The following is a 27,915-nucleotide window of genomic DNA, read 5'->3' on the forward strand; positions in this document are numbered from 1 at the left end:
GGTTCTGCATGCAGTTCACTCTTTTAGGGGGCCTGCAGCTCCCAAACAGCAGGCTAGTAGTTGGCAACCAGTTTCCACCCCAGAAAATGATCTTCTACTTGCTCAGGGCTGGCGCCTGGTCCAGAACATGAGAGTGAAGTCAGGGACAGGCTGTGCTCAGGCAGTCTTCCTGCCCAGCAGCTCACCCATGGGATAGCCACAGAATCTTGAGTGCCAGTTTGTAGCCTTTGGGTCTCGAGGTGACCATCAGAGTCTGTGGCAAAGGCGGTGCTGCAGAGCTGCCTGAATCTGGCTACAGAAAGTAGGATGATGGTGAGGTGGGGTGTGGTGGGAGGATTCCATGTCAGCTGTCTTCATGTTCTGGATCTGGTTGCTGGCCATGGGATCTGGCAGGGTGGAAGTCTGGGTCTCCATGTTCACTGGTCACAGTCCCTCTTCTGGCCTCAGATGCAGCCCAGCCTGTGCTTAGAACTAATGGGGTGTATCTGTGTCCATCTCACTTTGCTCTCCAGTGGGCATTTGGTGATCATTACCCTTGATGGCTCTTACCACTCAGCCCTGATTCATTTGATTAATGTTATATGTTGTATTTTTGTTCCAGAAAAACTGTACAACTCCAGTGGACGAGACTTAAGAAGGGCCCTTTTCTCCCTGAAGCAGATATTTCAGGTAAAAACAAAAATATAAACTCTTTGGTTCTGTTTATGCATTCTGTGTGGGATTAGCTGCAGATAGGCTTATATCTTTGATTAAAAAAAAGAGTTTTTTTTTTTCAGATTACAGTGTAAATTAGGTTGATTTGGAACATCAGTTGAGACTTGTTTCTGAAACCATATTTTAAAGATAGGGATTCTTTAACATATAGGGAAACTTAACATATAGGAATTCTTTAACATAGGGAAACTTCAAACATATTTTAAAGATATTTTAAAACATATTTTAAAGAAACATATTTAAAGAAACATTTTAAAGAAACTTAACATATAGGGATTCTTTAACATAAAGATAGGGAAACTTCAAACATATTTTAAAGATAGGGATTAAAGACAACATTTTTGGTTAAAGTAATTTTTCCATATTAACTTTAATTCTGGAATGAAGAACTTGTTTTCTGATATAAATGAATTTGAGTTCTCCCTAATATCAGTCATCCCCGTCTCGCCTCAGGTTCTCTCTCTGCTTATGGTCAAATTTGGCACTTATGCATCTGCATGTTTCCATTCAAATGGTGAATGTCCGTCAGATTGTGATGTTCCTCTCTGCTAACTCCATGTCTGCTGAAGTTGAAGTTGCCTGTTGAATTGTACTTCAGCTTCCTGGCTTGTAGGCATGTAGGCATGGATCAATCCAGCTGTGTGAGCATATGAATAAGCTGTGTACGAGCAGATCACTGTGTTCGTTTTCTCTTCATGGACAGAACAGATCATTTCCAGTGTTCAGCCATGTAAACTGTGATGCAGTGGCCATTCCCTTGCTGTGTCTCTCAGGAGTACCCCTTTGACTTTTTTTTTTTAATCTTCCTATCCTGAGAAAGTCATAAGCTTTGTGACAGGGGTGTAAGCAAGCATGCAGAAGGACTTTGCAACTAAGCCCAGGTGATGACTATGGGGGAGAAAGACAGAGAGCCAGGGGAAAAAGGGGTCACTGGGCAGGGCCAGCTTAGAATACAGCTTTGTGGCAGAATCGGAGTAACACTGACTTGTGTCTGTGCAGGTTCACTGATTTTCTAGAATAGTTCTGGACTTTATGTCAGTGGTTCAGTGCCCTTTTATATCCGGTAGCTGCAGACTGCTGCTTGAAGGGGTATTCCATATCTCATGAGCTCCCCTCTTCTCCAAAACCGTGGGTCAGTGATGGCTTTAGTCTGAGTGACAGTCCCCTCTGTGGGTGTCTCCCTGCCTAAGAAGGGATTGCAAAAAGGCGGATCAATACTCTGTCCCATCTGTACATCCTCCTATTCTTCATAAACTTGTTTTCCCATGCCTGCGTCTTTTCCAAGTACAGGGTCCCTTCTGGATCAGCGTGTCTGGGGAAAGCCCTCTGTTCTTCTCTTTCAACAGTACAGGTGGGAGATGGTTGCATCATCACACCTTCTGCGGCATGTCTCAGGAATGCCTTGAGGGCTTGGGCTCTGCCTTCGTGCAGGGCATTTCTCCTGGAAAATTTATAACTGCTGTCCATGGCCCTGCCTGCTTTTGTTCCTCCCCCCATTTCAGTCTACTTTTCAGTTTCCTAACAATGGGCTTTGAGAAAGACATTCTCTTGTTGGTATCATGTAGCCTTTTGTGCTGCATTTGAATTTGTCTGTAATGTTGACCCTTGAACAACAATAGGGGGTTATGTTGTTTAACGCCGCCCTTCCTGGTCTGTGAACAAAAGTATGTGTATAACTTTGAGGGGGGGATAACTCCTCAAATATATTATCGATAGCTTCCAATTGATCAGAAGTCTATCAATAATAAAGTCAACAACATTTTTCATACTGTTTCTACTATACTCTTACAATACACTAGAGAAGAGAAAATGTTAGTAATGTAATAAGAAAAATACATCTATTATACTGCACTGTATTAATTAAAAACACAAAAGCAAATCAATAGTTTTTTTTAACCCATGTTGGTCAAATAGTCATCTATGGAATACTGAAGCCCCTTGGGACTTAGCTTCTGCTGCCCACATCTCTTTTTTCAGCTGCATACTAAATTTCACCCATGATTGCATTCTGGCAGTAAGTTGAGCTTTCTGTCTTATGACCTTTATCCCTTAATCTTTGTTTCTTTATCAGAATAAGTTTCTATTCCACATCTATCCTCCATGTGGCTCAGTATTGCTCTTGGTGTCTCCTGTCAGGGATTGTCTTTCTAAATGATCCTTCACCCCAACCATGATAACCAGATACTTCTGAAGTTTTTTGGTGTTGACATGTGATACAGACCTTCAGACACAAGTGTGGGGCACTCATTGGTAGTCTCGGTCTCCTGCTGGGTCTTTGGGGCCTAGTATAGTGACCAGTGCCACTTGGCTGGACTGGGTGACCTGAGGAACCTTTCCTGCCTCTGACTGTGCAAATATTATGCCAGTGATTGGTCCTGGAATTCCTCTTCCCTGAACTCATCTGAATCTTGATGTTGCTTCACTGAACAAAACAAAGTTGTTCACCTCCATTATATCCTCCTTTCCAACCTAGCTCCCCCTCCTCTGTCTGCTGAACTCTTACTGTGCCTCCAGAATGCCAAACTCACGCCCACCTCACTCTCACTGATTTAATCCCTCAATCTGCTTTTAAAAATTGCCCACTTTTTTGTTTTGTTTTGTTTTGGGGGACCACAACTGGAAATACTAAGGGGTTGCTTCTGGCTCTGCACTCAGAAATTATTACTAGTGGTACTCGGGGACAATCTGGGGTGCCAGGTATCGAACCTGGATTGCCACATGCAAGACAGTGTCCTAGTATCTCTCCAGCCCCTAAAAATTGCCCACTTTTAACTTCTTGCAAAACCTGTTATTTACCCAAGTATCTATGGCAAAGACACATAGAGAACATCTATTCCAAGTGACTTTAAAACACTATACTTTCCACACCTTGAATTGGATATACCTTGAATACAGAGAACCTCCACCCTCACCCCCAAATCATTAATGGTTTATAGCAATTATAACTGGTGTTGATAGTATTACTAATCTGATCGTAACTGGTGTTGATGGTATTACTAATCTGAGATGTGTGTGTATGGGGAGTGCTCAATTTGCCATTCTTAGTTCTTAAAGATTAGGCTTCTTGGTATATGTAGAATGATTGTGTTCAAAAGTATTTAATTTTTTAAATATTAAAGGGAAAATATGATAATATCATAACAAATAAGCACTGTAAATCATTACAAAAAAACCCTCTAGTACCAAAATGGTAGTTATAAAAGACTAAATGAACCAGAGCTCCTTGTTGATTCACAGACTGTGGTAGGAAATGGTTAGGATAAACTTGGAGCATCCTATCATATGGATAGCAAGGAAACCATCAGATACTACTTGGACCATTGACAAAAGAACTCCAAACTTGTTTAAGGACCTTCCTCCCACTTGTTGGCCAAAAATGGGATAATAAAAGCTTGATCAAGGATGATGAAGAAAGAGCAGTGAATAAAAATATCAAATCTGCTGGAATGAATCCATAAATTAATAATGAATTGATAATTAGTGAAAGATGAGAGTGACCCAATTCAATATTTTGAAAATGGGTGAAATTTCAGAATTTCAGATTCACCTTATCTTTGCCTACATGAGTTATAGGATAATCAAATTGTGGTTAAGAATTTTTGTTTGTAAATAAAATTCTAGTTTATGACTAAGAGGAAGTAATGGAATTTTTGTAGTTTTGCCACCCTGAAGAAAAAATTTCAAGAGTTTCAAGAGATGAGCTAAAAGACATTTTAAATTATTGACTGATTGACACATATGAATATTATTTGGTTCTAAATATAAATTGTATAAAACAATATTTTTGAGATAATTGGAAATATGAATATTGAATAAGTGGTAATATTAAGAAAGTATTACTTTTTAAATTTTAATTTTTATTATTCTTTGTGGGCGTCACACCTGACAATGCTCAGGGATTACTTCTGGATTCGCACTCAGGAATTACTCCTGATGGTGCTCAGGAGACCATATGGGATGCTGGGACTCGAACCCAGGTAGACCTCGTGCAAGCCCTACCTGCTGTACTATAGCTGCAGCCCCAAAGAAAGTACTAATTTTGAAATTAAGAGTAGGTAATTTTAAGCTGAGCTCTTATACTTTATAGCTCCATATTAAAATAGCTATTGTTTAAGTGATATGATATGTGGGAACTACTTCAAATAAATATGGCAGTAGATAGGATGGACTCATAAATGAAATAGGACTGGTCTGAATTCATCAGCATCTGGGGTATAGTAGTCCGTTTTATTTTGGACAAAATGGTTAAAAGGTTAAAAAACAAAATGATAAAGTTATGAAATTAAAAAAACACACTTGGGGGTCTTGCTACATAGCCCCTCAGGAAACTTGTTCTGTCCTGTTGGCTCGGAGTTCTCAGGATGTCTGTTCTGTGATTTATTCATCAACTGTTTTTGAGCAGCCTTTGTCAGCACTGTGTAGACAAGCAAGAGTGTGATTGCTATCACAAATTCTTAATATGTTTGGAAGACCACACACAGATGCATGAAAGATCTCTAGATCACAGAACAGGGACACATTGGCTATTGAATGGGTTACACAGATTAAATGCTGTCTGGGCTTACTTTGACTCCTATACCCAGAGGTCTGCATTCCTACCATCTGTTTCTGAGGTGGAAGTTCTTTTTGAAACCAGACTTGAAGTGTGTAGAAAGCAGAGCCATTAGCCATTTAAATTGAGCTGAATATACTGATCAGCATTAAGAGAAAAATGACCACAGATTAACATGACTATTACAGAAGATTTTGAAGTGTAGTGATATTCATTCTTGAGTTAGAGTTAACATGTTAATTTCATTTTCATCAGAATCCAGTATTTCCAAAACTATTTGTTAATGCTTATGTAATTTTAAAATACATGTTTAAAATCTAGTACATTGCCAGTTTGGAAGGTATTCACATTATCCACATTTTTTTTATTCCTTAAATGCCTTATCTACATATATGCATACATTTTAGTTAGGTCCCTGAATTATTTTTATAAGCCCTGTCTCCCTGGTTTAGTGTTTTTCCTGAGCACCTTTGCCAGACAGTCCACTCTCTGCTATATTAATATTAGTGATTAGCTTGAGTGGTTTCTTGAGAGCTTGTTCTCACTTTTTCACCATGAAGTCATGTGTGAACCTAGTTTTAAAGTAATAAACATTTGTTACATGCTTGGAAAAACTCTCTGACTAGACATGAGATCATCTAAATGTTCACTTTTCACATATGCTCATGGAAAAGGATATGGATGGAGAATTATTTTTTATTTCCTTTATACATAGGAGTGTAAAGTAATTTTCCAAAAACTCATGATATTGTCCCATATTCGCTTGCTTCCAAAGCCATGATTATCTTCAAGTCTGAGTTCACACAGCTGTCTTTCATTACTTTTGGGGCACAGGCATTGCTCCCACCCTCTCCCCTCCTCTCTGTGCCCCCTGAACATTAAGAGTGCTTTCTTGGTTCATAGGGAACCTTTGCCTGGCCTGCCCACATTGAGCTCAAGTCCTCCATCCACATAATTGGAAAATGCCATAAAATCAAACTGAAGGGCTGATTTCACACACGGACAGAAGAATGATGCCAATTCGTCTAAATTATTTTTTTTTGTCTTTTGGAGATAAACCATGGCTGCTGACCGTTCCGATAATAATAACCTTTCATTATTCCATTAAGCTTTATACTATTTACATCACTGAGGTTTCTTCTTTTTTGCCCTGTTGTTATAATACAAGATGAATGTTCCAGCCTTATCCTAGTTGAATTGGAGATGAGGCGCTGTTCAGTGGAAGAAATCTTAGGGAAGGATAGTGGAAAAATCCCACTCAAAGAGCTCCCAAAAGCTGGGAACTCCAGGAAAATGAGCCTGGGGTGGAGGTAGGGTACTTCCTGGATAGACTAGAAGCATCTTGACCAAAGTTTTGTCACTCTTGAGTCTCTCTTAGGTAGAAAGTGGAATGTGGAATTAAATCAGAAATGTTTATATTGTCTGCTCTTTAGGAATTTCTAGGAAAGAAAATGGGAAATAGGGTCTATATTTATACAATATATGTATATATACACACATATATAATTGTGTGACATATATTCATATATATGTGTATATATATGTACATATATATATTTTCCAGGAATTTTGACTTAGTTCCAACAGGTAGTGTCCAGCTGTTAATTCATTTCAAAACTCCCACAATGTGCTTGAGGATATTGAGTTATGAGGAGGTTAGGGATGAGAACTCTGAGTGTCTCTAGATCACTTGGAGGGTTAGGTAAGCACAAATTATGACCCTCACAGGAGTTGCCCACCCAAGAAGCTGTGGAGGCAGTCTGCTTTATCAGCTAGCTCCCTGGTGCTGGTCAGTCTCCTCTTTGGGAACTACAGACTCGGTGGTACCCTTCAGGCCCGGCCTTCTTGGACTGGTTTGTAGATCAGGAGAGTGGTTGTTAGGAAGGATGGTGCGGTATGGCTGTGTCTCTGCCTCCTTGCTTTCCTGCTCATGGAGACAGGGAAAGTGCATTTCACTTTCTCAGGCAAGGTCTTTGTACTCCTCTTTTGGCATATACCAGTGGCTTTGGCCTCCACACGATGGCCTGTTCTGCAGTTTGGGCTCCAAATGCTCTTTCCACTTATCACCTATCACTGACTGAGAAATGCATCACCGGCCAGACCCTTTGGATTCATGATGCAGTTGATTTTGAACTGATTTTTGGTCATTTTGAATTTATTTTTGGTCATTTCAAATTAATTTTTTGTCATCACACATTCAGAAACCTTTTTCTGTTGCCAAATTTTTCACGATCCCCATATACATGACTCCACACAAGGAGCTGTAATTGAATGTTTCCTTCTGTTAAAACTCAAACAAGCTCTATGTGGTCAGTTCGTGGAGACTGGAGGGAGAGCCTGGTGATCTTTGAAGAATGAAAACAGAGCACTATAAATATCCCTGACAGTCTGGGGACCTGTTTGCTTTATCTTTATTAGATTGCCCAGAAGGCAAGAATCACTCTTTGGCAAAGGACAATGTGAAAACTGGTGGTAAAATTCCTCTGGCAATAGTTAAGATGCTTCATTTGAATAGAGCAGAACAATTTGAAGAAGTCTGACCAGTTTCAAAGACTTCTGCATAGCTTAAACAGCATAGCCTAAATGGGGGGTTGAAGGGTAACCATATCTGAAATCTTGTGTGGTTCTCTCGTTTTGTCCCAGGATGACAAGGATTTGGTGCATGAATTTGTTGTGGCTGAAGGTCTGACATGTTTGATCAAGGTGGGAGCAGAGGCAGATCAGAACTACCAGAACTACATTCTGAGAGGTGAGTTACCTTGAGCCTGTTCTTCCAGCTCTGACCAGGGAGGTACAAGGTCACACCCAGGAACTCACATCCTTAGAGCTTTTTGAAAGACTCATATTAAGGGAAAGGTGGTAAAGAGATACTGCTGGAAATAAAAATACCTACAGTGAGTTTTATCAATTCCTTTTAATGACGTTGCAACTGAGCTAATTTTATATTCACCTGACATTTCCCCAGGTATTAAGAGAAATAAGCATACTGGGATTTTATTTCTTATTTGGGGGGAATGGATTCACTCAGTGGTTCACAGACCTTACTCTTAGCTCTGTGCTCAGGGACCACCCCTGGCAGGACTCAGAGAACTGTAGGAGGTGCCAGAGATCAAACCTGGGTTAGCTGTGTGCAAGACATGTACCCTAGCCACTTTATTATTGCTCCATCCCCCTGGGATTTTATTTCTTAGTGTATAATTGACATATAACATTTTGTTAGCTCAAGAGTATAGCAATTATTTTTTTTAATCTCTTTCATTGAATGAAGGGCTGGAGAGATAGCACAGCATGTAGGGCATTTGGCTTGCACACAGCCAACATGGCCGACCCGAGTTCAATTCCTCCACCTCTCTCAGAGCCCGGCAAGCTACCGAGAGTATCTTGCCCACACGGCAAAGCCTGGCAAGCTTCCTGTGACGTATTCGATATGCCAAACACAGTAACAAGTCTCAAAATGTTACTGGTCCTGCTCGAGCAAATCAATGAACAATGGGAGGACCGTGACCATGATCATTGAATGAAGGGAAAAGGGGCTCATTGAGCTTGGTAAAGCCTGCATCTCAGTATATGGGTACCCTAAGCAAGAGGCTGATTTATCTCCTGGAAAACTATTTTCTCCAACTTGTATTGTCACCCGGGGATGCTTGTCAAAAGTGCATGTTATTTCCCAGTTTCTGACTTGGTAGGTCTGGGATAGGCCCAGGAATTTGCATTTCAAAGACTCAGAGCTACCTCCTCAATTTGATCCTTTATGAAGCATTGTTTATGAAGCAATGCATGTGTGGAGCTTGGAGCACTGACTTGTTGCAGTTCATAAAGTTAATGTTCTTTTCATAGTCACAGTATTTTCCTGCACCTTCACGAAAATTTTATTTGCTCCTGTAAAAAGCTATAAGTGGGCAGAGCCAGAATCATTAGGCAGTACCATATGGAATGGCTGTAGCCCAACGTTTTGACCTACAGAAGGAGAAATTTGATATAGTTTAATATTATCCCCTTTTACAGTTGAAAATTATGAGATTCAAAGAGGTGGTACGTTAAGTGATTTTTCTCTAGTGGCCATGCCCTGGGCCCAGGGGCTCACTGGACTGATCCAAGGCTCTGTTGCCATTCTGCATGCCCACCAGTTGCTGTGTTCCTTTAAGGAAAAGCACAGTTCTTTTTCTTTTTCCTTGGATATAGGAATAAATACATGAAATGTGTGACTTAACATCAGTTGTCTACTGTGAGAGCTGAATGGGACAGGCAAAATGAGTGCCCTGTGTGTGGGAGAGTTTCCGTGGGTTACCTTGTGCATCAAACTCTGGGTCCTCCTGCTTGGCTGTATGTGCAGGGCGTTGCTGTACAAAGAGGTAAAAGGGAGAACTTAAGCCCGTAGGAAACATGTTTAATGAGATCTGTTTTCAAATCAGTGTTAATTGTTTTTGTGCTTCTTTGGATAAATGCTCAACACGTGCGAGAGTTCCTTGGCCTTTCATATTCCTCTCCCTGGTTTGACACTGATGAGTAGACCACGTGGTCCACTCCTATCTTTTCCTGAGAGGTCCTCATTGCAAATTATCAGTGGGAAGGTATGATTGATCAGTTTGATGATTTCTATCCACAGTATAGTCAAAAAGGTAATGGTAACTTTCGTGAGATTTGTTACAGGGAAATGGACCTAAACTCTGCCATGTTCTGCTGCCTGCAGTGATATTGTGTCTAAAGACATGGGTGCGAGGGGGCTGGAGTGATAGTACAGTGGGTAGTTTGCCTTGCATGTGGCCAACCCAGGTTCGATTCCCAGCATCCCATATGGTCCCCTGAGTACCACCAGGTGTAATTCCTGAGTGCAAAGCCAGGAGTAACCCTTGTGCATCGCCGGGTGTGACCCAAAAAGAAAAAAAAAGACATGGGTGCGAGCTTTGTCTCTCACCCTCATGTTCTCCATTCACACTGCTAACACACTAGACATCCATGTTCTCCATTCACACTGTTACCACGCTATCAGGGAAGGCATGAGATAAGGGTGGTAAAACTCTTCTTTATTTTCCAGGTCATTTAGAATAAGGAGTTTATAAGGTGAACATACAGAAGGAAATATGCCTAAAACACTGCCTAATTCTGAATAATGGGGTTGACATTGGAGGTATATATTTTTTGTTATGCTTAACAAGTGTATATCATTTTAATTTAAAAATACAGGCTGAAAAGAGAGAGTACTGCAAGTAGGGTGCTTGCCTTGCATGCAGCCAAGATTCAGACTTGATACCGGCATCCCGTATGTCCACAAGAAGTAATTACTGGGTGCAGATACTCAGGGAGTAAGCCCTGAGCATCGCTGGGTGTGGCCCCCAAACCAAAATTATACACACACACACACACACACACACACACACATACTTTTCCCCAGTGGCCACCCAACACATGCACACTTTACATATCAGAACCAACAACATGTTTATCTCTAGTTTTTTGATACCTGTCTAGATGTATTTGATTTTACTGGCATTGCTGTAGGCCTCTGCATTCATCTACATTCAAGGCTGAGGAGAGGAAGCCCCTGCTATGTTCAGTTTCCTCTAATCAGAAAGGCAAAACTTGGGGGTCCAGAAACCCTCACAGTCCTCTTGGAGGTTAGAACTGGGTCACATCATCACCTGTGGCTGCGAGAAAGGCTGGAAGAGGTTTTGACTTCCTGGACCTTAAGGGGAGGCAGCCAGAGAACAAAGGTGTGGCTTCGGGTTGGGGGTTCCAGGGCTCACCTGCCATGTGGAGGGGGTTCAGAAGGAGAGAGCCAGCAGGCAGAGGAAGCCCTTTCTAGGGAGCAGCGACAAGGGGCCTGGGTGGGGGAAGTGAGGGCCAGTATGAGATTGAAGAAATTACTCTCATAAGTGATAGAAGAAACTTCACAGCAGCATATGGCCCTAGATGGTGAATTGTGTGCATTGGGCTTCCTGGCAGTGGAATATTAACCTAGGGGACTTCAGATCAGCTCTACCTTAGTGAATGCTTATTATTAAGCTTGCAGTGATTTATTAACTTGAAGTGTTCCGATCTGTTGCACCAGAAAGGCGCCAAAGAGCCAGAACTCCTGACTGAGGCAAGACCCTCAGTCCAGACAGTTTTAACACGGTGACATGGACCCACATTACCATGCGTCCCAGCAGGGCCATGGCTTCTGGGTTTACTTTTCCAGTAATTGGCGCTGATCAGTGGCCTGCTGGCTTACCATGGAAATCAGGCAGGAGCTCATGTCTATCCAGGTTCCTGCCCAGCTGACCCCACTTCCTAAGGAATGGAGGTACCTTGGCATGCGTCACTGAAGCTGGGACTCAGAACACTTGGTGACCAGCTGTGGGTAAACATAAGCAAATTTTGATGTATCTTACCCAACCCTGTACCACAAAAGTACCCTAGGAATACTTTCATTTTATACTTCTACTTTTTTTTCTTCTTTTTTTCCCCTAATTTTTATTAGTGAAACACCATGAGGTACAGTTGTAGACTTACAAATTTTTGTGCTTGGGTTTCAGTTATACAATGATCGAGTACCCATCCCTCCACCAGTGCCCATTCTCCACCACCACTGATCCCAGTATCCCTCCCACCCCCCATCCCCCATCCCACCCTGCCTCTGTGGCAGGGCACTCCCTTTTGTTCTCTCTCTCCTTTTGGGTGCTGTGGTTTGCAAAAGAGGCATTGAGTGGCAATCATTTTCGGTCTATATATACTTCTATTTTATGTTTACAGAGCACATTTACTTTTTACAGAATAAGAAAGAAATGGATGGATTCTTAGGGCATGTTTTTTTGTATTTTTATACAAGGATACTATCATCTTTTTTCCCTAGCCCATGTGGGAGTCACCCCTCCCTGACCTTGCAGCACTTCTCCTGGTGGTTTTTTAAGGTTGGGTTCAACTGCCAGTGGCCGGAAGGCATGTGTAATCAAGGACAACCTCTGAATTGCCTCTTTGTCCAACCTCGTTTTAGCCATCTTACCTTGGGGGAGGTAGGGAGAGGTCAGATGCAGATCAAGAGAGACAAACCTGAGTTTTTCAGTTTGGGAGAGAGTTCACTAAGTCAGCAGAGCCAGTCAGAAAGCCCAGGGGTTATTATGAGGTAAGAGGAAAAGCACCACCTTGATCGTAGCTTCTGGAAAGTTGGGATAAGTAGTCTTGGGGCTGTCCCTGGCCCTACAGGACTCTGTTCTCTGGGCCATATAGGTGGGTTTACAGTGGCTCACCTCTGACACAGCAGGTTCCCAGGACTGTGAACTTAGTAAGATTTTGGAGAAAGAAAACTCACCTTTAGATGGGGACTCAAGAGTGGGTCAGAATGGCATTTAAAAAGTCACATGACAGGGGCTGGAGTGATAGCACAGCGGGTAGGGCCTTTGCCTTGCATGCATTCGATTCCCAGCATCCCATATGATCCCACCACCACCGCCAGGAGTAATTCCTGAGTGCATGAGCCAAGAGTAACCCCTGTGCAATGCCGGGTGTGACACAAAAAGAGAAAAAAAAAGAAGTCACGTGACAAACTAAGCTAAAGACCAAAGCTATGGGAGAACATGCCCTTCACCAGGTGACCTTGGGGGCTCCCCTCTCTCTGGCAAGATGTGAGTCCCATGCATCCAAAGGAAACGAGAGCATTTGGAGGACCCAGTTCTTTCCACATCTGCTTCTACAGTGCCTTAAATTTATCTTTATTTTCACATTCAGCCTTCTGTCAGCTCTTTTAAAAAAAATTTCCTTTTTAAGGCCCAGGAATCTGTTGCTTTTAGTTGAGGATGTATCTACTGAGAGGTAAAGATAGGTTTTGAGTTACGGTATAGTCAACTGCTCTCCAAAAATGTGAGCTGGCTGTGGGAAGAGGGCTGCAGAGCACAACAGGGAGGAATAATATTTATCTGACTTATTATTCTTGGATGCTGTAGCTAATGATCTAAAGTTTTTCATGATAGCCAGTATTTAATATAAATCTACTGTGGAATTTTGTACCTCACAATTATTCTTATTGAAAGAGGACCTAGAACGGTATATTCCTGGGAACATAAACTTTCTATGCACACACGGAGGCTTTATGTGGGCTGTGCCAGGCCCTTGCATGGAACAAAGGAAATGAGCTACCACCATGCCCCAGAGAAGGTCCAGGAGGTGCTACTCAGAACTCAGATCTGCGTTATCTTTTTTTGTTTGTTTTGTTTTTGTTTTTGGGCCACACCTGGTGTTGCACAGGGGTTACTCCTGACCCATGCAATCAGGAATTACTCCTGCCAGTGCTTGGGGGACCATATGGGATGCTGGGAATCGAAGCCAGGTCGGCCGCGTGCAAGGCAAACACGCTACCTGCTGTGTTATCGCTCCAGCCCCAGATCTGGGTTATCTATCACATGTGTCTTACGTGTTCAGAGTCTGAGTTTTGGGGCTTTGGAGGAAGAGCAGAAAAGAATAAGAAAGACCGTCTGCCCTTCTGGTAGTATCTGATGGCCGCTGCCTCTGGTAGAGTTAGCTAGTTTTACATGGATGTGTTTGATTTGATCATTTTACTTAACATGTTGATGCTGGCATTGCAATTTGTGTTAAGCAAGCCACATTCAGGTGTAAGCCACTGGTGGTATATGCCTATGTCATAAAGCAAAGTGTCCCCTAATCTTAAAAACAAAACCTCAGTTCTTAGCAGAACTGAGTAAGATCCTAAAACTTTAGGAGAAAACTGCTATTTTGCTTGCTGCTGTAAAATGTTTTAATGGTAGTTAAGACTTAAAAATTTGGATGCTGGAGTCCAGAGAGATAGAACAAGAGTTTAAGCATTTGCCTTGCATATTGCCAAACCTGGTTTAATTTCCAAAGGGTCCCCTAGAAGAGTGAGTGACCCCTGAGCCCAGAGTCAGGAGTAATCCCTGACCACTGCTGAGGGTGCCCCCCCCAAAAAAAATAAAAACAAAAAGCTTAGTATGTGTGTGAGGCCCTGGTTTCACTACCCAGTACTTATATAAAAGTAAAGAGAAGAAAATTCAGATTTAAGGATATGTATGATGTTTTAATTTTTTTTCTGGAAATAATTTCAGAGTCTTGCCAAGTATCACTGAACCAAATTCCATTATAGCTTAAAAAATACTTGCAGAACTTAGTGAGATATTCTTCCAGGGAGATATTCTTCGGCCAGCTTGTATATCACCAGAAACAAAGAAACCATACCATAGACAGTCTAGAAGAAGAGTTAGGGTCTTAGCAGGTATAAAGTCACCAAATAGTAATTAAACCAGCATCCTCCACCCTAGAAAAAATGGAAAGGTTGTCTATGGGAATTTTGGAGAAAAGGAGGAAGGTTGAGGTGGGGGAAGGGAGGCACTAAGAGCGGTTGGGAACCCTGTGGGAGAGATTGTTCACTTTCTGAGCCATGCTAGGTCTTCACCATTGAGTCCTTATTTTATTCCACTGTGTGTCCCTCCTTACTCACCCTGTCCCCTTACCCAGTGCTGGGTGCACCAACAGACTAGGAATCCTCCTGTCTCTGCCATAAATGCTTTCTCTACTCAGTCAGGTCTTTGAGGATTAGTTATGGCATCGTTGATGTGGATAACAATGTGGCCCAAGTATCCGAGGGAGGCTAGGGCTAGTGCTGACGAAGGATCCATCTTCATGTGCTGTCTCTTCTGTAGCTTAGGTGACAGGCTGTGTGTCCCCACTGGGGAGTCAGAGCATCTGGCACAAATAGAGTCCAGGGCCTGGGGGATGCACACAAAATATTTTGCATCTATAGCATATAGTTGCATAAATATATAACCTGTGCATATTTTGTTTTCTGGAACTGGCATGATAGAAATATTTTGAGTAATTTTGAACAATTATAATCAGATTTGATTTTAAAAAAGTAGAAATTCCAGAATTTTCTTGGAAACTCAATTTTCTTGCACCATCGTGGGCCCTGAATACTGCCTGGCTATGATGAGCCGAGGTTGGAAGAAGCTGTTCTCCTCATGCAGAACCCGTGGCCTCTGTTTAACACAGTCCCCCATCATTCCCTCTTATTGACCTCTTGACTCTGTGACCTCTGATCCCCAAAGGCTTGTTAAGCTTGGAACCTTGACCAATGGCATCACCATCTGTGAAATAAGAATCACAGTTATCTAAAGCAGAGGAATCTAGCTAGATGTAATTCATGTCATTGCTACTTTGTAAACTTGGGTTTCCAATTTCAATATGAATACTTTTTTTTTTGTCCCAGCACCCAACATTTCTTAGTATGTGCAGAACTCGGCACTATCTTCTATCTTATCCCCACTCCAAGTGCTTTTTCAATGATCTGCTGACCACATGAACAGTGGTGTCCCAAAGTTTGAAGAGCAGAGCTTGGCAAACAGACTGAGAGTAGGCAGAGTCCCCAAGAGTGGCCAGAGTGTGTTGCTGAGATCCCTCTTGGAGACTCACTGTATTGGTTGACCTTGTAATGTTATAATTGCTAAGTTTGCATTTTGCTCCTAAATTGTGTGCTTTGGAATCCACGGCAGACTTTCCAAAGTAAGTCCTTATTGTCCAACTGCTGAAGAAGGGGTATAGAGGAGTTCCAGAGATGAGGGTATTGGCTTTGAGGTCATTGGAATAAGGCAGCCTGAGATGTTGACATGCCCAAAATGGACAAGTGATATTCATATTATTTTCTGAAACAGAGCTAACTTCCCTAGTGTGTGATTTGTGAATACACAGTTGTCTGGAGAGCAAACAGGATTGAAAGAGGAAAAGAAAAAAGTCACCCATATCCACTAAACAAATTCCAAAGACAAACCCCCCCCTTTTTTGCACAGCATGAATCATCTGCTTTGCACATGCTTTCAGCAAAAATGAAGTGTTCTTTATGCATTTTGTCAGCCCTGTCTCCTAGAGTCACTGGTTTGAAGGCATGGATCTTGGAAGCTGGCTTTCCAAGAGCTTGGCACAATGCACTAGCTTCCATATCTCAAGGGAGGTGATACCTCCTTATAGGAGTTGAGAAATATTAAAGGACACATGGGAAGGTCTGACTAAAGTACTGAGTTGTAGCGAAGACAGTTATTACCAATAATGATATTGATGCAATAACTAGCCACCTGTTATGGACTAAATTGTGTAGCCTTCAAATTTATACATTGAAGCCTTAACTCCCCAATCTCTCTGTGGAGGTGGGGTTTTTAAATAATTCCATTAAAATAATGTCACTAGGGTAGCCTCTTGTACAGTATAACTGGAATTTTTGTGGGGGGTCTCACCCAGTGATGCTCAGGGATTACTCCTGGCTCTTCACTCAGAAATTACTCCTGTCAGTGCTGGAGGACCACATGGGATGCCGGGGATTGAAACTGGGTCAGCCACGTGAAAGGCAAACGCCCTACCCGCTGTGCTATCGCTCCGGCCCCTAACTGGACTTCTTATCAGAAGAAATAAAATCAGTGTCATGTTCTGGGGTAGAAGCGTGGAAACGCAGGGAAAGATGACCACACCAAGGAGAGAGGTCTCCAAAGAAAGAAACCAAACCCTGGACTTTGAACTGCCAACTTCCAGACTTTCTATTACTTAACATCCCACAGCCTAAGATACTGATTTTCAGGAGTTCAATATACTATTATTGCACAAAACCCACTGAGGGGCTTAGGGCATTATCCTAGGGGAAAGTCTTGGAAACAGAGTTGTTAGATCAGAAGGAATATTTGTTTTGTCTTTTTTCCCAAATTAAAAATTGTGGTCAGAAAGGATGAGTAATTTTATGCTTCCACCAGCACTCGCTGTTCCTGCCCATTTACTCCGGGCCCGGGGTATCGTTCTGAGAATTCTTTATCATGCCTAGTGATTAGGGCATACTGATTTTCCACTGAATTTTATAGTCATTTAAAGACAGTGGTTTGTGAAATTCATCACTGTGAATACATTTATCAATGAATTTGAGAAGAATTGACATTTTTTAAAAAAAATTTGAACCATTGACTGAATAATACTTCTGGGTCCTGGGTTTGTACATTGAGAATATAAATGTCAACATTATTGAAACAACATTACCTATCCCATAATACATTTTAAATGTTGTTTTCTGTCTAAATGCTACATATTGTGTCTTTTTCCTTCTGTTTACGACTTTTACATGTTTCTCTCCACCCTGCCCAATGTTCATTTAATTATTTTTTCATGTTTGTTTTTTAATCTGGTCTGATGTTTACCACATGATAGTGTATGATAAAAGTTTTCTTGGGTGCTTTACCTCTTATTTTCTGAGATTGAGTTTGGGATGGATATCATTTTCTAGAAAGTTATTTTTGTTTATCTTTGATGTTTTTGTTGTTGCTTTTTTTCTTTTCTAAAACTTTATTTAAACACACGATTTACAAAGTTGTTCATAATGCAGTTGTTTTGTGTATTCAATGTTCCAACACGAACCCCACCACCAGTGTGACCTTCCCATCACCATTGTCCTCAGTTTCTCCTTAGCACCCCCACCTCCTGCCAAACTTCCCCTTTAGCAATCACAATCTATAGTGTGTGTGTGTGTGTGTGTGTGTGTGTGTGTGTGTGTGTGTTGGCCGTAGTACATTGCTCTTTGGGTCCTTGTGTTTACCTGCTATAAGGTGAGGCTGCTGGTGGCCGGAGAAACCCTCTCCTATCTTGGATATGGGTGCCGAATGCTCTAGGTCTGCTTTGTTTTTATTTTCTCCCTACATTTGTGGAAACTTCTGCTTTGTATGTCTGTTGTGCTCTGTACACTGGTTGTGCCTGGCTTTGGCTTGACCTTTTCCACTTGGCACATTTTTGGGGCTGTGGCCTGTGGGAGGAACCAGCCATGCTGCTGGGGCATTGGGTCGGGTGCAGGAAAGCCACAGCTTGTTTTGCTATAGAGGGGCCCCATTTTCTTGATGCTGCTGTTGGGGTTTGGTGCCAGAAATGCCATCCCCAGGGTCCCTGTAGATTCCTGTTGTCTGTTCCACAGTTGCACCCCTCTTCAAAACACCAGGTGAGAATTTGGTGGAATAATGCCCATGGTCAATCCTGTTTCTAGCTTGTGTAAGACCTTGAGTTGGATCTCCAGCACTGCATGGCATCCAGCACCACCAGGCTGAGTTCCTCCAGGAGTGGCCCTAGGCCACCCAAGCATTTCTGGGAATGGCTCCTATAATTTTTATTTATGAAACTACTAATCTCCCAAACCATTTGGAATATAGTTGAGAGTTGCCCTTGTGTCCTTCTTCTGGCCCGCTCGGTCACAGGGGCAAAGAAATGGTCGAATTTTGGCGCCGTTGGCATCTCTCCTCTGGCCTGCTGGGCCCTTTGAGTCTGTAGATCTGCTCCCTTGTCCTCCGTGTCTTTTTTTTGTCTGCTGTTTGGATCGCCCCTGGAGATTCACAGGGGTTATTCCTGGCTCTGCACTCAGGAATTACTCCTGGCAGTGCTCAGGGGACCATATGGGATTCTTGGAATCGAACCTGGGTCTGTTGCATGCAAGGAAAATGCCCTACCCACTGTGTTATCGCTCCAGCCCAGCTCCATGTCTTTTTTTTTTTTGGTTGCCATTTTTCTTCAGTATTTTTATTGCCATTTTCCTTTGCTATTTTTTAAAAATTTTTATTAGTGAGACACCATGAGGTGCAGTTGTAGACTTACAAATTTTGTGCTTGGGTTTCAATTATACAATGATCAAATACACATCCCTCCACCAGTGCCCATTTCCCACCACCACGGATCCTAGTATCCCTCCCACCTCCCATCCCCCCCCCCATCCCACCCTGCTTCTGTGGCTTGGCATTCCCCTTTGTTCTCTGTCTCCTTTTGGGTGTTGTGGTTTGCAAAAGAGGCTGGTTAAAGAAACTCTGGTACATTTACACAATAGAGTACTATGTAGCGGTTAGAAAAGATGAAGCTCAGTGTCTTTTTACAACACTGCCTGTCCTGGGCTTGCCTGTTGTCAGCTGATGTCTCTAGGTGATGTGTGCTTAGCAAACTCAGCCTGAGAGCTTGTGGAATCTTTTTTTGACTTGTCCATCTCAGGGGTCATTTGTGTTAGCTGGGGAGGAAGGTTTGCAGATTGCTTTGTGAGCTGATTAATTTTTCTGGGATCTTCAAGTCCTTGAGTCAATTTTGCTGTAGTCTGTGCCTTGCCATCTTGGTTGGTCACGCTGTGCACATGGATGCAAGGGATCCGGTGGGTAATGGAGAGCCTGACAGAAGAGCAGGGAAGGGCAAAGTCTGGACTCTAGCAGTGATGGGAGAGCGTCCTTTGTCCGGCTCTCAGCTGTGAGGGGAAGATGTGGAAATAGTCTATGAGTAAGGCATGTTCAGCCCCTTGCCTCTCACTATCTTTGCAATTGTGATGTTTGTTTTTAGTTTTTAACTCTAGGTTGTTGCTTTCAGCTTTAAACATGATATTGAGAGTAGAGAGTTGATGTAAGTGTAGACCAATGCCTAGCATGACTGAAACTCTGAATTTGTTCCTGGTACCACATATCCCCTTAGTACAGCTGAGTACATCCCCTATCAAAATAAAGCTTGATTTTTATTTCTTTCTCTCACACCTTTCCAAGATATTTTTACCTCTACAATTAGAAAATGTGTGATGCTTGGTAATTTGCCTTATGATTAAGAAAGGATTTTTACCCTTTTGGAAAACAGTATGGACGATTCTCAAAAAATTAGAAATTGAGCTCCCATTTGACCCAGCAATACCACTCTTGGGAATATATCCTGGAGAGGCAAAAAAGTATAGTCAAAATGATATCTGCTCTTGTATGTTCATTGCAGCACTGTTTACAATAGCCAGAATCTGGAAAAAACCTGAGTGCCCAAGAATAGATGACTGATTAAAGAAACTACACAATGGAATACTATGAAGCTGTTAAAAAAAAGATGAAGTCATGAACTTTGCATATAAGTGGATCAACATGGAAAGTATGCTAAGTGAAATGAGTCGAAAAGAGAGAGAGAGACATAGAAAGATTGCACTCATCTGTGGAATATAAAATAACAGAATGGGAGACTAGCACCCAAGAATAGTGGAGATAAGTACCAGGAGGTTTGCACCACACTTAGCAGCTGGCCTCACATGCTGGAGGAAAGGGCAGCTCAGATAGAGAAGAGAACATCAAGTAAAGTGTGGTTGGAGGACCCACTTGGGATGGGAGATGCATGCTGAGAATAGACTATAGATCGAACATGATGACCACTGAATACCTCTATTGCATACCACAACACCCAAAAGGAGAGAGAGAACAAAAGGGAATGCCCTGCCACAGAGGTGGTAGTGGGGGAGGGAGACTGGGATGTGGAGGGCAGGGATACTGGGATCGTCAGTGGTGGAGAATGCGTGCTGGTGGAGGAATGGGTACTCGAGCATTGTATGACTGAAACACAAGCACGAAAATTTGTAAGTCTGTAACTGTACCTCACGGTGATTCACTAATAAAAAATTTAAAAGATAAAATAAATGTCTTTAAAATGAAGCCAAAAAAGAGGAAAGGCTTTTTAATCCAAGCTTTATTTTTCTAAAGTAAATATTATTAATGTAGTTGAGTGTAGCAAGCATTAAGTTGTAGCAAAGATACTTGGTCAAATAATTTTAGAATAGTTTTTGTAAAGCAAGCACTGCTACACCTACCTAGTGAATAGCTCCAGCCTGAGGCAGCAGTAGATAGAATCAATTTGAACTTTTGTTGGGGCACTCCCAAGTGGTGCTAAGGAGGCTCTGAGTAGCCCCTGCCATGCTCAGCCAACCTTCCCGGAGGTTCAATGCAAGGCCTGAAGTATGTGATATTGATTGAGCCCTGCAGTGCTGGGAATATCCATGCTGTACTAGCAGTGCTGGGGGTCTCCAGGACTGCACTTGGAAAATGTCTGTTGGTCATATAGTCTGGAAATCAAACTAGGTCTAGTGCATATATCCTGCCTGGCATGCATGCTAACTGCTGTGCTACCTTCCTGCCCCTCAGTCTGACCATTTTTACCTACAGAAATGTCAAAGTCAAATGGCTTAACTTAGTATTATTGTCATAATTTAATGTTAACTGAAATCATTTCTAGACTGATTGGATGCCTTTATAGATTTCACCTGGCCTTTTAGCTAGTCTCATCTCTCTAGAAATTTCAACCTGTTTGCAGTCATCTCTGCTCTCCGCTGCCTGGAAAAAGCCGTTGTCATTGTGTGCAATCTAGCCTCTCAGCAAGAAACTCAAAAAGAGCCTTTCCTGTCATGGTGTCAGCCAAGGATACCTCCCCAGAATTTTCACCTTCACTGGACACGTCCATCATCTTTATTTTATCTCTAATGAGAAAGAAGAAGAAGAGTAGTAGTAGTTCTTTGGCCTTGCCTCTGTGGAACTTTCCAGGACTGAATCTGTGTTTGTGGGGAATTTTTCCACATTGTGCATTCCAGTGTTGTGTCTCTTCACTCCTTCTACCTCTCCTCCCTCAGTAGACTTTTCCAGTGGAAGCTCTGAGCTGCTGTGTCTCACCATGCTTACTTCCTTGCCTACAGATCGATCTCACCCATGGCCTTTTTTTTTTTTTTACACAGTTTCTACTTATGAATCTGTATTTGCTTTCAGTTGTAACCTAGCCCCAAGCAGGGAGTGGGAACATTTTCTTGGCTAGGGTTTGCTGGGAAAGATGAGCTATTGTGTTCAAGGCGTGCTGTGTCTAGGAGTTCTGAGTAGGGGCGCTTGGTAGGTTAAGTCATCCTCTCAGCAGGGCACCCCTCTTTTCCCACTCTGAGTCCCCTTCATCAAAGTGTTCAAGACCCCAGTGCAGCTCACTGTGGAAGCTGCAGACCTGCAGAATCAGCTATACTCTAGGTTTCCTCATGGCAGCCTGCCTAATCCCAACCCAACAGCTTTGTTCACCCCTTGAGCTCCCCCATAGCTCTGTTCACCTGCCCAGTGAAGGGGAGTGTTAACAGTCATGTTCAAGGCAGCAACCTGACCCTATTCCAGCATGCCACACCTACCTCTCACTATCTGGAAAACCATCCTTCTCTTGCGCTCACTCCCCTTAAGTCCTTGCATGTTTTTTCATCCCCACGTCTAGTTTCTAAGTTTTGACCGCCCCTCCCTGACCCCCCACCCCGTCCCCAATTCAGAAGTCGTATTTCATCCTCATGAGCATTGCTTACCTTTATGTCACCCTAGCATCTTTCTCCATTCTGCTCATCCCTCTCCCTGGCTTCACGGTCTGCCCTTCCTCCCTCCCCTCCCCACCTGGTTCATTATCCCTTTTATTCATCTCATCATCAGGATGTATCGCATGATAGTATATTATGGAGAAGACTTTTCCTTATCCCCCAGGATTTTAGCCCTCTGTGCTTACCCTGGTTTTAACACTTACCTCAGTGATAATATTTGTTGAGCATACTGTGGTCCAGAGGTCATGGGATAATTCCCTACCTCATTTTTGGCTGCCAGTCTGTGTTTCCATCCTTGATGCCAGGCACACTTTAGGGGCCTGGTGAAAGTTGGCTGAAGGAGAGAAGAGATGAATGATTGAATGTCTTCAGGGGAGAAAACCCATGATTCTGAGGAAGCTACTGGTTTGTACCAATAATCTGAGAGGCCAGATTTGCTAAACTGAAGCTTTTACCTACCAGATCTTCTTGTTTCTGAAGCACTAGAGCATAAGATGACTGGTCTTCAAGTGGTATTTTATTTATAATTTTACTAGTTCTGTAGATAAAATTGCATATACCTTTAAAATGTCACAATTCTAACAAAGTGTAAGCAAATATGGATTATCCTACTCAATCTGTACTATATCTCAGTTATTTACTTGTCTCCAAAATGAATGCACTATGAATTCCTTGTTGGAAGCAATAGTATTGTCATAGGCTTTGTGGTCTCAGCTCTAGCCTGTTTATTCTTGCCTCATAGGTATTCAACAAATATTTTATTTAAATATTAAGAATGAATAGGAGGTGTAGGCCCAGGGCCATGCCATGGGGTCCTGTCTTAATTTACTGTAATCTTAGTAAATGCATTGTCATAATGCGAACTGTGCCTGTGTGATCAAAGAATAATAACAGAATCAATGCTCATGTATGAGAGTTTTCATTTGATTTGGTTTTCAGAATTCTCATGACCTCAACCACATTATCCTTGCTCCTTACAACTGTGTTTTCCCATTTATAGAGCCATTTTTTTTGGCTCTTTGGGTCACACCCAGTAATGCACAGGGGTTACTCCTGGTTCATGCACTCAGGAATCACTCCTGGTAGTGCTTGGGGGACCATATGGGATGCTGGGAATCGAACCCAGGTCGGCCGCATGCAAGACAAACATCCTACCTGCTGTGCTATCACTCCAGCCCCTAGAGCCATTTCTATGGGCAGAATAACAGTGATACCACCCTCCCCACCACACACACACACACACAGCGTTAACTCTGTCCCAAGTGACTGTTGGTTCCAGGGTACCTGCTGGGGTACCTTTGTCTCCTAGATTTAGAGCTCTATTCCTTTCCCTTCCCAGGTAATGTTGATCTTGGGCTGGACTTGAGTCTACAAGAGTTTAGCGTGGGAGATATTTAGACGTAGTTAGATAAGTAAGGGGTTGTTTTTGGAGGAGGGACAAAATTGTTGCTTTTTAAGGCAGATTAGGAGTAATGAATAGGAGTTATAGGAAAGTGGTTTTTGACTGAAGACAAACTCCAAGAACAGAGTTGGAAAATTAGTTTACTTCTCTTGCCAACATAAACTGATCAGCGGTGACTTTCTGGGGCATTCTGTTGAGGATTCTGAAGCCACATCCAGCATCAGCAGGAAAGAGTGCCATGACTGATTAGTGATGTCTGTCGACAGCTGGAGAGGTGGGCAGAAGAGCAACAATACTATATATGGTATTAGCTTATACTGGGGAATACTCAGCACTTCCAGAATGCTTGTTGAGTTGTATTCAGACAGGTGTGTAGACAATTAGTTTTCTGGCTAGAGAGAACACGTACTAGCATTGGGAATATCCCAGTGGAGACCAACCACATGGATCTGTTTAGGGCTTCAATATTTGAGGTAAGGTACAACTGGATGGTCACTTGGATACCTTCCAACTCCAAGAGTCTGTGATTCTAAGTAAAAGAGAAGGGGGACTGGGGAGATAGCACAGCGATATGAGACAGGCTTTGCAAAGGTCCAGCCATGTTCTATCTCCAGCATTTCCTGGGCCTCTCCAACCCTCACAGTCCCTAAGGGATCTACTAGCACTTTAGGACACCATTCAAACTGGGGGTGTTTCTGGTGGCATGTAAACATTGCTGTGGAGTCCTGATGGTCCCTAGCACTGCAGAGCCTATGTCCCTTGTGTTAAAACACCAGCCTTGTTGCTCGTGTACTGCCAGGACTGTCTTTTTCGCTTCCTGAGAACTGCTTGGGAGGTTCTCTTGATCATCTCCACAAAAGTAGAAAACATAAAAACAGGCATCTTGCTTATTTCCTGTACCCTCATTTTCAGAGTCTCTTCCTGTCTTTACTCACATCATTAAGCTCTCAATTGGAAGATTATGAGATTAGAGGGTTATAAGGTTGACCCCCAAAAGAGCCTCTATAAATTGTATTGTTCTTGGTCAGTTTGTGGCCCCCATTTTTCTGTGGTTAGAGGTTCACTATATATTGGTTGACTGGTTCATTTATCAGAGTGTAACTGAATGTCTTCTGTGTGCCAGTCACTTTTGTGTATGATTCTAGGGCAGCAGAGAACAGTGCAAAAATAATGATCACAGGTTGTGCTGTTAAGAATAGGTGCTAAGGAGAGTTGAATAAAAGTTAATTGGACTAGTGACATAAATTCTATGGTAGGTAGAAATTTAACAGGGCCCAAAAGATTTTCCTCCCTTTGGTGAAACATCCTGTCTAATTCCCTTTGGAGTGTGGGCAAGAACTGTGATTATGATAGTACTATTATTAGGTGACTTTATATGGCAAAGGTGAAAGTATTTTGTAGGTTTAATTGAAGTCCCAACTCAGTTGAGTTTGAGTCAGTTAAAAGATTTTCCTAGAAGGGGGATGGACCTAAAACAAGGTAAACCGCTTAAATGAGAGTCTAGAAGTCAGTCTCTTCTGCTAACCTTAAAGGAACAATTTGTCATGAGTTCAATAGCTACAAAGAGATTAATGCTGCCAATAACCACATAAGCTTGGAAGGGGACCTCAAGCCTCAGATGGGACCATAGGCCAGCTGACACCTTGATTACAGCCTAGTGACATCTGAGCAGAGGCCCAGCTCAGCTGTGCCTGGACTCTTGCCCCATGGAAATTGTGAGATAATAAATATGTGTTGTTTTAAGCTGCTAAGTTTGTGGTTGCTCATTATACAGCAACTAGAAAATGAACACAGTTAAAGAACCACACCACCAAGCCACCTAGACATGCTGAAATTGGTACCAAATATTGAGTGATGTCATAAAAGATGAAGGTCCTTGCTGGTGGCAGGGGTGAGGGGGAAGATTCATGAGGTAGTGATGACTTTTAATTCTAGACCACCACATGATCTCCATTCCAGCTGAAATCTCCTCCCTTCCCCTGCTTCCTGCTGTGAGCTTCTTAGTCTCACTGGGGTAATGGTTACTTCTTGGATGTTTAATCCACTGGAAGTGTCTATGGAGGGCTTGGTGGCACTTAAATGAGTGGCTGAGGACAGTGACAGTGACTCAGGAGAAAATTTATGACTGAATGTCCTCTAAATGGTGGTCTTCCTCTGCATCCCCAGTCTTCAGTCCTTTTTGAGTGCTGGCACCCATGTGGTACACTGCAGTGGAAGAGGGGAGACCTGCGGGAGGGTTGAGGCCCTTACCACAAGGAACTTGGCAGTGGCCTTAAATAGGAACCAAGGGATAGAATATGTCTACACTCCCATAAAACAACAGCAATAACCTCCCTCTATGTCAAGTTAGATTTTGGATGAAAATTCTGAACTCATTCACATCAGCATTATGTTTCCAAAGGTGGTTGATACATTTCAAGTTGTTCAGTTCTCTATCATCCATTTCAAAGGCATGAAAAACATTTTCAGTTTTTCTTTGCCCAGTCATTCAGGATGTTTGCTTTCCATAATCCAGCTTTTCTTTTCTTTTCTTTTCTTTTCTTTTCTTTTCTTTCTTTCTTTCTTTCTTTCTTTCTTTCTTTCCTTTCCTTTCCTTTCCTTTTCTTTTTTTTTAAAACTTTTTATATTGCCAACTTGGTATATCTTGTTTCATGGGAATTTCAAAAACACAAGATGTGGGCCTTGAATCAACTTCTCATGCTCATGTAGGCAAGAACAGCATGAAGATTTCTAGGCATTATCAGTCTGGAAAATAAAGGATATGAACGATGTTATAGTTTTGTTTCTGAGTTGTGGAATTCTTACGTCAGTTGAAGTGTTCATGCGAAAGATGCTTGGAACCAAGAATGACCCTTCTGCAATTATAGCTGAGTAACTTTCCAACCTATAAAGAAGCACAACTAGCTCCCCACCTGCTTGGACAAGCAGACATCCTATAGACGCTGTGTCTGTCTGGACACCACGCACCAGGAAGGGTACAGTGGCCCACTGGCTGCTGTTGTTTCTCCAGCATCTGGTGGAGGGTTCCTGGGGGCACTGTCCAGTCTAAGGCCCTTTTGACTCTTCCCCCTGTGAACCGTCTGGTCCGACCACCCTGCGGGCAGGCTGCTTATTGTTGTAGTCTTTAAGCCAACAGAGCGTATTATCTTCTGACTCATCTGGTCTAAATTAGACTTTCAGACCAGCCATGCACTGAGAAATAGTTTCTCATAAAATAATTTAGAAGGTACTGCAAGTTTCCTGCAAGTGTTCTCCCAGCTGCCAGCTGTTTGAGAGGAGGTAGCCGTACGGTCCCTCAGATGACCTAATAGAGTCCCCAGGGAAGGTGGTCATGCTACTTCCCTTCATGTGTCACCTCTGCAGGCTCTTGGGGCCCAGGACAATCAGTGGGTTGTGGGTTTGTGTGGTTTCTCGCCATATGGGCAGCAGCCAGGGTTGGGGGTGCATAGAACCTTTGGTCAGTCTGCTTCCGGGTCTGAGGTCACCCAAGCACAATGGTGTCTCCCCAATGTTCCCTTTACCAGCATGCTTTGGCCCCGGCTTGGGCATGGCACCTTTCTTTTCCTGAAATATTAGCATAAATGAGGAGATTATTACTTTAACCTTAGAGGGGGTAGCCAGCCCCCCTTGGCCTTGTGCTGGGTGCACCAGATTGGACTGCATGGAAGTTTCTGCATCTCCTGGACTCCTCTCCTCATTTGGCACGTGCTGGTCTTTCTGTTGTCCTGGTTTTGCTGCAGCGTTTTCCTTTGTCTTTTTTTCTCTGGGAGGGTTTCCCATGTGGCGTTGGGGGAGCAGTGTGGTGAGGAGACCAAGAGCCATTCCTGGGGATTCTTAGTTTAATGCCAGGGCTTGAGCATACAATGCTCCTCAGACCCTATAGTGCTGGGTACACCCAAATCATACTGGCAGTGCTCAAGGGTCTTGGACACCACAGTGGGCGATGCTTAGGAGACCGTGTGGTACCAGGGATCAGACCCTGGTCTCATGAGTGCCTGCAGGAATTTTCTTTACCATCTGTGCACTTATTTGATGCTTTTTGGGATTGGGAACAGCCTTCCTCGAAGTTTTATGCTGTGGCCTTCTTGCTCATAGAGAATCATTACTATTTGTCCCTTGTTCTTTACCCCGACA

General features: G+C 42.7%; 1 protein-coding gene across 9 annotated transcripts in view; it reads left to right on the forward strand.

Moving 5' to 3' along the window:
* Positions 1-27,915, forward strand: part of FHOD3 (formin homology 2 domain containing 3) — a 476,176-nt gene that overhangs the window by 214,833 nt on the left and 233,428 nt on the right. For all 9 annotated transcript variants that reach the window (XM_056137948.1, XM_056137949.1, XM_056137951.1 and 6 more), the window contains exons 4-5: positions 602-669; positions 7,910-8,015. In XM_056137948.1, coding sequence (XP_055993923.1) covers positions 602-669; positions 7,910-8,015 — 174 coding nt within the window. The remainder of the gene's footprint in view (positions 1-601; positions 670-7,909; positions 8,016-27,915) is intronic.

Source organism: Sorex fumeus, unplaced genomic scaffold, assembly GCF_029834395.1.
Source record: "Sorex fumeus unplaced genomic scaffold, SorFum_2.1 ptg000128l, whole genome shotgun sequence".
Classification (NCBI taxonomy): Eukaryota; Metazoa; Chordata; class Mammalia; order Eulipotyphla; family Soricidae; genus Sorex; species Sorex fumeus.